Source organism: Leptidea sinapis, chromosome 4 (genome assembly GCF_905404315.1).
Source record: "Leptidea sinapis chromosome 4, ilLepSina1.1, whole genome shotgun sequence".
Taxonomy (NCBI): domain Eukaryota; kingdom Metazoa; phylum Arthropoda; class Insecta; order Lepidoptera; family Pieridae; genus Leptidea; species Leptidea sinapis.
In genome coordinates, this window is record NC_066268.1 from 15,752,356 (window position 1) to 15,763,789 (window position 11,434).

Consider the following 11,434-nt stretch of genomic DNA (forward strand, 5'->3'; position numbering starts at 1 on the left):
AAATAAAAAGTACTTTGATGATTTTTTATTATTTTTGCCACCATGGACAGTAATTATTCAGGCACCAAATGAAATAAACATGTTTATAACTATAGGTTAAAATCAATTTTCACTGATGAGTTTTTATTGCTTACATTTACTTACATATTAATAAATAATTTTAATAATTGTATTTTTATGGCAACATTATTGTTATATTTGAATTGTAAATTAAATATTAAGTTTATGCTTGGTTTTGAATTCATATGTTATGAAATCTACTGTTAACCGGTATTACTATATATGTACATGATTCACCAACAATAAAAACATTTTATTCTTCAATAACCTCAGACTAATTGAAATATTATAGCTTTGATGTTTTACACTTATTATTTATTATGCTGAACTAACTGTCTCAGTGAGTCTTCAGTGTGCTAAAATATTATGCATAGAAATGTATGTCATATTATCTCTCTTTAACTGTATTTTTAACATGATAAACACTAATATCAAACATACCTACTAAGAATGTTATCATTTATCAAAGATATGGCACATTCTTTAGAGGATTTATTGTTGATTTTTAAAAACAAGCTTTAACCACACTAGAAAAGGCATTTTAATTTTATTTTATAACACTATAAATATATAGAAGTTAATTAATAATTATCTTTACTTACCTCGCAGGCCATAACTCCCGCGGGGTCCGCTATTTTTAATGCAATTTTTCACGTTTTATCAAAACAAACAGTTCAAGCTCTTGTTTCCCAACATTGGAAACAGTCCCGACATCTAACATCCCCACGGCACAAACACATCTAAACTCTGGAGCTTCTTCATTCACTGCGCAAGAACAAAAATTTCAACAAAACACCTGACCGAATCACAAATCACTGAAAAAAACCCACATTCCTCAGGTGGGATACACAAATATAAAAGAGTATTATTTATATAAGACGACGGATTATTACTTAACGCAAGGAATGGCTTTTAGAAACTACTCTAAATTGTTAAGGTTAACAAGGAAATATTAACAAAAATTAAATAAAATGTATCTTCAAGTTAAACGATCCGAACATGACATGGACGATCAACGCGAGATGAACTCGCCATCTTGATTTCATCATTCACGTCATTGTCAATGTCGTTGTCGAATAACACAACACAAATGTCAAACTGAAGTCGACGACAAGTCTATGTTTATGGGTGGTTACATAGTTTTTAGGCATAAGCCAGAAACAATAGAGGACACAGAAAAATTAGATTATAACTTAGGATTATAAATCTCAATACTGTCAATATCTTTGGCTTACGAATAAATAGTTTTAATTACAAATATGTTTAATTAAAACCGATATCAACTTTGGGTCAACAATTTCAGGAACTTTCAAGTGAATCATATAAATTTTTGTTTTGATTTAACAGGCCATTGCCTACTATATAATAGTGCTTATTGGACGAAATTTATTTATACCTATATAAATTAGAATCACTCTTATGCGTTTTAAAAATAAAAAATAGAAGATAATTTAAATCTCAAATATCGAGACATGTTTTCAGAAGACTTTATTACAATTAAATAACCATGAGATTGATTTAAATACGTATTCTAATTACTTATGGGTAGGTAGATATTACGTACAGTTTGGAAGCAGGGTAAGAACTTACAAGTATACATAAAAGTTTTTCCACTCTGTGGTATGAAACTTTAAATTAATTTATTTATTTATTTAATAAGTACAACCACATTACACATATTATCCTTACCAACTAATTATATATATTACAGGGTATTGTGTCTGATATGTATAACAATTACGGTGTACATAACTTTGCCAAATAACTATGAGATACTAATAATACTAACAAATTTTAAATAATTAATAACAATAATATTACTAAATTTTGAAATGCTCCCAAATCTTTTGCTTTAAAACTATTTAAAGAGCCATGAAACACATCCAATTCGATGCGACCATTTATTAAATTATACTCCTTAAGAATGCGCTTAACCGGAGACTGTAAGCCTAGATTTGATCTACAGGGCGGGGTATAGAAAATTTTGGATAATTTAGCTCTCGGATACTTATAAGGGGCCTTAAGTGCAACGCGACTGAGCAGGTACTCACAATTTACTTTAAGGTTAAAAGTGTTATAAAGAAAAACTATGTCATACATCACTCTCCTGTCTCTAAGTTTGACCATGTTAAATTTAGCCAGTCGTTCCTCATAGGGTTGTCGATACGAAAAACCATGAGAACAGAATGGTAAGTGATGCGTAAATGATCTTTGAATACTCTCAACTCGTTGTGATTGGTTTGCATAAAAAGGACACCATGCAACACTTGCATATTCGAGATGGCTGCGGACTAAGGAGTTGTAGAGTAGAATTTTCGTTTGAGGGAATTTGAAATATATGGTATTTCATTTGATAAAACCCAACATCTGTGCTGCTTTAGCGGTACAGTAGTTTATATCAGAAGTGAATTTCGGCTTATTATCTATAATAACTCCTAAATGTCTCATTTCTTCCAATTCCTCTAAATCAACTCCGCCAATTTCGCATTTAGTTCGATCTGGATTAAGGTGCAGTCGTAGTGGGATATGACTGGACGAAAAACTTTGAGATCGTCGGTGAATAGGAGTGCCTTACAATGATTAATGTTGTCTGTAATATCATTTATAAATTTGGAAAAAAGTAAAGGCCCCAGATGGGAACCTTGAGGCACACCAGATGTAGCAATATACGGCTGAGAATTATGTCCGTCCACAACAACGCATTGGGATCGATTCTGTAAATAGGAGGCAAACCACTTCAGCAGCAAACCTTCGATGCCGTGTTGATTTAATTTACCTACAAGTATCGTATGGTTCACTTTGTCGAAGGCGCTGCTGAAGTCGGTATAAATTGCATCAACTTGATATCCATGATCTATTTCATCAGACAGCCCCGAGACAAATTGAATTAAGTTGGTCAAAGTAGAGCAGCCTGGCCTAAACCATGCTGATGCACGCTAATTTGGTCATTAATAAATTGACATATAGAGGAATACACAATCGATACAAATAATTTCGAAAATGATGATAAAATCGATATTGGCCGGTAATTTATAACATCTTCTCGTTCACCTTTTTTAAAAATTGGTAAGATTCTAGGCTTTTTCCACTCATCGGGGAAAATGCCAGATTCAATTGACTCGTTGTATACAAGAGATAACGGTAATGCTAAGGCTCGACCACAACGTTTAATAAATATGGGAGGTATTGAGTCTCGCCTAGAGCCTTTTGTTTCATCGATTTTTTTAATGTATTCCAATATATTTCTTTCAGTAAAGTGCAAGCTGTAATATGATCTTCCCTTAGTAACATACCTATACATATACCTATTTATTAAGTCAGGTATTCGGCTCCGCAGTCACTGGTAGATAAACAGAGTAAAACTGTTTGGCGAAAAGATTAGCGATATCCTGTCCAGTGTCTGCAATTATATTATTTCCTTTCATTTTCGCAGGTATCGATGAGTGACCTCCTCTCTTGTTTCTAATGAAGTTAAAGAATGCTTTAGGATTCTCAGGAATGCTAGATTCTATGGTATTTTTGTAGTTACTATAACAAATATCATAAAGCTTGTGGGCACGATTTTGGAGGAGATTGTACTCTAATTCATCGCGAGGATTACCATACTTGCGGTAGCGCAATCTAACCTTATCATTATCCTTTAGTGTTCTTATAAGAGCTTTGCTAAGCCAGGTAGGCTGTCTACGGTGATGATAATTGCGCTTGGGCATATGTCTATCGATTACGGTATTCACGATCTTATAGAATATGGCCACCTTTTCATTTACATCACTGCAATCAGAAAATACAATAATCCACTCAACACTACTTAATTCTTTGGTAATGTTGTCATAGGCGCCTCTATAGAGGTTATATGTAAGTTGTTTCTCGGGTCTCAGGTAGGCTATGCTAGAATACGGTAAAGTTATTAGTAAGCTTGGGTGATTACTGTAGCACTTAGTGAGGTGGTTCATGACTACAGATACAGATGCAGAAGGTGAGTTACATATAACTAAATCTAGAAGTCGATCATCGCTATTCTTAACATAATTAACTTGATACAGATCATTTGCTGTCATCAAATTTATCAAAGAGTGTCCCAAAGATACATTGTAATTAGATGGCTTCATATAGGAATAGTTATCTACTGTCGTCCAGTTAATAAATCCAAGGTTAAAATCTCTCAGGATTTGAAGGTCATCATTTAAATGTGACACTTCGTCGACAGTTTGCAAAAACGTGTTCAATGTGTTACTTTTAACTGGAGGAGGTAAGTAGACTAAACAGATGGTAAGATTTTAAACTGTATTGTTAACTCTTATCTTTAATGACACCCACAGACTTTCAACATCACTTTCCCAGCACTGCATTCTGACAGAAGGAATATCACGCGACACAGCCAGTAGGACTCCTCCTCCATCTTTTTTTGTTTGTGCTGAACAAGCTTGATCTCTACGATAGATAATATATCTGTCGTCAAATAATTCCGCGTTAGATATTTTCTCATTAAGCCAAGTTTCAGTAAAGGCAATGATTTTAAAGTAACTTGTTAGTACGTTTCTTGAAAGTTCATTCGTTTTAGTTCTTAGGCCTTGTACATTCTGATAATATATATCAAGCATTTTGAAATTGGTTTTACCATCAAATTCGCTAGTTATGTGTAAAAAAAGAAATAATTTAGTACATAGCTCTTAACTTATTGCCTTAATACTATACAAACTTTTTATCTGTGGAGCCTGTTGAGTTTCATCTTTACGGACGTAGATTCGGCCATTACGGACCCACACGAATTTGTATGACATCTCTGACTAACTAAAAAAAAACTGAAAAAAATCTGATAGTAAAACCGTAAGAAAACGTCAGTGGAATAAAACCGTTATGAGACGTGCGCAGGCGCGACAGTCGTTTCTATTTCTATGTAATTTTATTTTTTGTAGGGATTTTGCTGCGGGACCGAACTGAAAAAAATGTGATAGAAAAACCGTAAGAAAGAGTCCGTGGAATAAAACCCTTAAATGAGACGTGCGCAGGCGCGACTGTCGTTTCTATTTCTATGTAATTTTAAGTTGTCAAACAAAAATAAAGAGACAGATTTTGTTATTTTAATTAATAATTTGGATTACGATTTATTTTTATTTTACGTAATTTATTATTTCCTAAAATACTGAATTTCCTAAATACTTTCGTGTAGTTTAATAAAAACTAATATGCAAAATTTAAGAGAAAAATTAAGAAAACCTACATAACACATAACATGAACACGATTTTTTTTTACAAATTGTGTCGATTCTACATAAGCCGAAGAAACTTCGTTCCTACCTGGTGTCACATGACACCACATCTTTTATTTTATTAAACTTTGCTACAGCTGCCAGAATATTATCACGCATTTTAGGGGATCGTAGTTTAACAATAACTGCTCTAGGTCTATTATTGTCGCGGGATAATATAGCTATGAGCGTCACATGGAGAACATCCTCAGGGACAACGGGGTTTTCTACCACTTTCGAAAGTTGTACGATCGTGTCGACTAAGTTTTCGGATCTATATTCAGTTATACCGTTTACTTTACCTTTGTAAGTTATTTTCACGCATGTGTAATTCAACCGTTTTCAGTCGACCAGTCAACTCCTTTACCTCAGCCTTTAGTTTGTCGTTGTCAGTTTTAAGATTTGATATAGCAGTATTTTTTTGCTCTAAATTGGCTTTTATCTCCTCATACTGCTTGTTCATGAAGTTCATAGACTCTTGAAAACTGACTATTTTTTCTGTGATGTTCTTAAGTTCCGAAGATACAAGTTTAGAAATTTCTTGGCTTAAAACTTCACGCAACATTGTCTCGGTGATATAGCTCTCGGATGGTACTTTAGATACAACTTCAGTCGTAGAAGTAGACGGTGAAGCCTCTTTAATTCGACGTAGTGTGATATTGGACGGGGCATTCTCACTAGCCATTTTTGTAAATCGCAACTATTCACTGTTCTTATGAGTCACACAGTTACAACACGCATATAATGCGAGCACTCGATTACTATTTAAATAGTTAACTTTAATTTTTCTAGTGAAATAATAATGATATTAATATAAACAAAACTTGAGACTATAATTATAAGAAGAAAAAAAAAGAATTAATAATTCATAATCTCTAAAACATTGGTTGTTAATTAATTGTAGAGCAAATAGATGGTGCTTCACAGCAAAATATGTGTTTTATAGTTTTACCGCTTAGGTAGGTCCATAGGTACCTACCATTAATAAAGAGTCTGGCTAATGAAAGCTGGCCCTGAGAAACGGCGGTTTTTAAAAAAATCTGCTGCAGATACGACATGGGTACCTTCAAAAAAAGCGCGTGCACGTTCCTTAAAGGCCGGCAACGCTCCTGTGATTCCTCTGGTGTTACAAGAGATTGTGGGCGGCGGTGATCACTTAACAACAGGTGACCCGTACGCTCGTTTGTCCTCCTATTCCATAAAAAAATAAAGATAAGACTGGCTATGAGAATGCAATTTAAGTTCTATTTGAAGTTTGTTCGGAAATCAAATGTTTAATGGGTTTCTTGTCCGAAAAACAACATTCCGATTTTTAATACTTCGAATAAACTGTTTAAATTAGGGTCAAATACTATAATATTTAGTTACGTATATACCATCATTTCATCTACTTTCAATAATGGCTTAGATTAGGACTGTAAATAGCAAAATAAAATATTTTTTCGAATACTAAAGATCAAATTACGTCATGACGACCGATAGTGTTTTCTGGTCTCTGATTTTGTTTTTTATTGGCATTAGAAGCGAATTTTTGAAGTGATACTTCTTTAGGCGCATGAGGGTAATTTTTTACGGATGAAACGCAATAATTATAATATTAGCGTCACGAAGATGTGCAGCGTTTTTGTCGAAGAAAAAGGGAGACAGCGATTGAGACCGATAGAGAGAGAGTGAGAAAGGGCGAACGTAGCATGAAGCACATAGCCATGGAGCGAGATTAGGGAGCAAGCGAGTAAGAAAGAGCAAGAATGAGAGTGAGATAGAGCGAACGTTGCATCACACACAGTGCCATGGAGCGAGAGGTGGATGAGAGATTGAGAGGGAGTAAGGGAGATCGAGAATCGAATACACGCTATTGGTTTAGTTGTTAAATATTAGAACTTTAGATGGCAATTCTGTTGCATAACGTCTTGTGCAGTAAGCGCAGTTTTATTAAAAATCCAAGATGGCCGCCGCGCAAATTTATTATTTCAACAATATGGATATCGTATCCGAGATTCTGGAGCGTGCAGAGAACGAATTTGGGATCATTATTGCAATCCACGATGGCCGCCGCGCATATTTATGATTTCAACAATATGGATATCGTATCCGAGGTTCTCGAGGGTGCAGAGAATGAATTGGGGATGGGTTGTATGTTTAAATTTAGCTCAGACATTTTATGATTCACCCTTCCGGCTTCTTGATTTGTTACTTTCCTTGTCGTTTTTATTACGCTTTTTTATATAAGAGGGGCAAATGGGCAAGAGCCTCGCGGGATGGGAAGTGGTGAGACAACTGCCCATGGACATCCACACAACAGATGTCAAGAGAGTCGTTGCCTGCCCTTAAGATGGGAGTATGCTCTTTCTTTATTGTCGGTGATTAATTCTACAAAATTTGACCTTCTCTTCCAAGTGACCACGGAACTGAAAGTCGCTTGATAGTGATCTTGAATCGAGGGGATACGACAAGGGGGTCTTTTTATCGGTGAAGGCCCCAACTTGTTTCTTATTGGGGTTGAAATTTGAATTGATCTAAATTTTCTGGGCTCCCTTCCAAGACTTTCCAAAGCATAGTCAATTTCAGACACAAGTTTTTTCCGGTTCTCGTTGATGCAATCCCGGGACATTTTGGCACTGCCGGTACACGAAGCATACCCTGTTACCATATACGATAGAACTATTGTTTATTTTATCTCGTATATACCAAGACTTAGCAATAGTACAATCTGTTTTAAAATTTTTAGAAAACCATTGTTTCAAATCAAATCAAAATCACTTTATTCATGTAGGTCACGGAAGTGACACTTATGAATCCAAAAAAATATTTTTCTTATTGAATCTACTGCTACTTCGTAAAGGGTTGAGCTAATGAGAAGAAGTAACAAGAAACTCATTACCACTCTTTTATATCAAGATTTACATTTTCATAGATTTACAAATAATTTCAATTACAATATAATACTTAAAGTGATGCAACAAATATATTCAACCGTCAAATAGTCAATGCCTTACACGAGTAAATCAAAAAAGTAAATATAAATTAATACAAAAGTAATGAGTACAGTTGCTGCATCATCCACACACCGCAATTAAATAAAGGCATTCCATGAGCGTTTTATAAGCGATTATAAATAAAATAAAAATTATATATTAATATAATATTTTTTAATACAGTTCAAAAGTGGCGTATTGCAGGGACATACAGCGTTCGGGATGTGGGTTATTATATACTCGTGCTTTTTCTTTACATTTTCCCAACTCGTGCGTTCTCTTTCACAACTGTCAAAATAATGTCTATTAAAAAGAAAACACCAACCACGAAGTTTTTATGATTTATGCAAATATTTCTAAATAGAAGCTACTAATTTCTTTCAATATCAGATTTAATAAGTTAGGTTTGGTTTTATTTCATTTCATTTCATCTCATTAAATTTCATTTTCATTTCATATCAATAAAAAAATCAACTGAAGACTTGGCTGTATGGGCATAGTTCCCTTTGCCTACCCAAAATGAGTGAAGAAGTAAAAAAAAATCTGCTTATATTCTTTTACGGTTGGCGCCATTTTAGTTAGTTGAGTTTATTGCAAAGAGTAAAATAATATATAGGGAAAAGAGAGCCCTCTCTACGCATTAAGAGCTGTCTATTTGAAAACTAGTGCCATCTGGAGATTGACCCCGAAAATAACTATATATAAGCTCGAAATTATAAAATTCATTTTGTTGTGACGCAATTAAATAACTAACTCTACTTTTTAATTGCATTTTTACCGTGTTGAAATTGCGCGTAAAGTTAGTTATTTAATTTTGTCACAACATAAAACGTAAAGGATAGATTTAGTAGTGTAAATATGCAAAATGGAACACGAGAGCTACATACATGCGCAAACGCTAGAAGTAGCCGCCATTTTATGACCAGTGGCCAGTGGGCAGTGACACAATTAAAGAAAAGCTCACAAAGCTTTCATTTTCGGGCCAACTAACAGATGGCACTACAGTCTTCTGAAACTATAAGTCGTCACTATAAGGCGTCTGTCCCACCCCTGGTTTATTGTGTTATTATTATTCTATTAAATTGCTTCCCCTCCCCCACCTTCGGCTGCGCCTCGGCTCGGGTAGACATTTGTCGGAACTCTTTACAATGACAGGCTTTCCGCACTCGTGATGAAATATACTATTTCCTAACAGTAATCAAAAGCTCAATCCTTTAGGGTAATCAAATCAAAACCACTTTATTCATGCAGGTTATGGAAATGACTTTTCTTTTTATATCCACCGCCTTTGAGGGTTGAGCATTAATTAGAAGAAGTGGCAAGAAACTCATTGTGATAATCACTCACTCACAAATCATTTCAGTTACAATATATGTAAAGCGATGCAGCAATAATACTCAAACTACAAATACTCAAAAAAGATGCAATTTAATACGTAAAAACAAGAGTTATTGAGTACAGTCACGGCCGACTACTACTGTATCAAGAATAATAGTAGGCCATGGTACAGTAGATGCATCAATCCACACACACCGTAAATAAATAAAGGTATTATTTAGCGACCATTTTATTAGAAATTATAAACAATATAATTTTTAATTTTAAAACCATGAAGCAGAGTTTCCGGCTACAGGATCATCATGCCACCGCAAGTAGCGCCCGTTCACGAGCATGACGCATGAGCTGTTTTTGTGTAATACAACTGCACCCCACTCGCTAAATTCATTCATTTATAGATTTGTGTTAGTCCAGTGAAAAGTACTTACTATTTCGGTTAGGTATGATTTAATTCTATATTCGGGTTCTGCTAAGAAAGTTTCACTAAACCAAAAAACAGTTAACTCGTATACGAGTATTTTGCGTGTAGATCAACAAAATGGGCATCAAAGAAACTTTCCGCTTGAAAAAGGGATTTATTAGGATAATTTGTTTTTTTCGTAGAAAATCATTTTAAAGGATGATATTATGTTGTAATAATTGTTTGTAAGTCTCAACTTTATGAAAAATCCTGTTTTAGTGTTTTTTCACTTTTATTATCTTTGTAACGCTGCATAATACTGCAAAGTGGGTTTTACCATTAGATAGTTCTCATAATTTTTAACAAAAATGTAATTTTATCTCAGTTTTTAAAAAATCGATACTTAGTCCCATTAACACGACGATTTGTCGTCCATCAGTTGGTGTGGAGCACTGTCCTCCGAAACAAACCAATCGTATTAGTTGAGCCTAGAGGTTTTTCCTTACCTTTTTGCTCTTAATAGTGATTTTCATTATTATAACACTAGAAATAAGGGATTGATTGTTACTAATTCTAGTAGTCTTCATAAGATACATAATAGCTTTAAGGGTATATGTATACACTTTTATAATAAAGTCCCAACCACTGTTCAGGCATTATCTATAAATAAATTTAAATGCTTTATATAAAATACCTCTGTCGTAAATCCTATTACTCCACTGCTGAACGCACTCACTGACCCCGACACATTAATGATAATGATAATTGTGTGTTTTATAAAAGCATATTATGGAGTTTCCTGTGGTGGTCGATATGGCCGTACGGGTTAAGGAAGCTTTGTTTTTGATGGTTACAAACTTCTAACAATGTGATTTCAAGGTTTGAAAAATAAAAAAACAGATTAGCAGTAGCTTACTTCAGAAAACAAATTAATACACTATAATTATTTTAAGTTAACTTATGTTTGTTTGATGAATGAAATAATTTAATTGGATATTTATAAAAAATATTTAAAATTGAAATACTTATACATAAATTAAAAATTGAAATATCAAATTTTATCAGGCAATATTCAGCCTTATGTGTTTCTCTTCCTCAGCTGCCGCTAACGGTCTGTCATTCATACAGAAATAAAATTCGAAATGAGTAAATATTAAGGGTCACGAAAAAAAATAAAAACTATCCTATCTCTCAAATTGGATGAAACTGAACACAGTGTGCAAAGTTGATTAAAATCGGTTCAGCAGTTGAAGAGTTAATAGACTGTTTGACATAATATGATCTGTAATAAGATCACTATAATATTATGTTATTTTTTTTCCAGTGTTTAAGAAATACGTTTATAAGAGAAGACTGACTACTTATAAAAACAGTGTTAAGAAATCTTCCATAGACCAAATATTGTATGTTCT

The 11,434-nt window shown here is 33.9% G+C and overlaps 1 protein-coding gene across 1 annotated transcript in view; it reads right to left on the reverse strand.

Moving 5' to 3' along the window:
• LOC126979967 (serine/threonine-protein kinase 26) overlaps positions 1–1,093 on the reverse strand; it is a 127,611-nt gene extending 126,518 nt beyond the window's left edge. The window contains exon 1 of the mRNA XM_050829574.1: positions 663–1,093. Within this exon, the coding sequence (XP_050685531.1) occupies positions 663–674 (12 nt within the window). The 5' untranslated portion in view covers positions 675–1,093. The remainder of the gene's footprint in view (positions 1–662) is intronic.
• Positions 1,094–11,434: the final 10,341 nt, after the last annotated feature.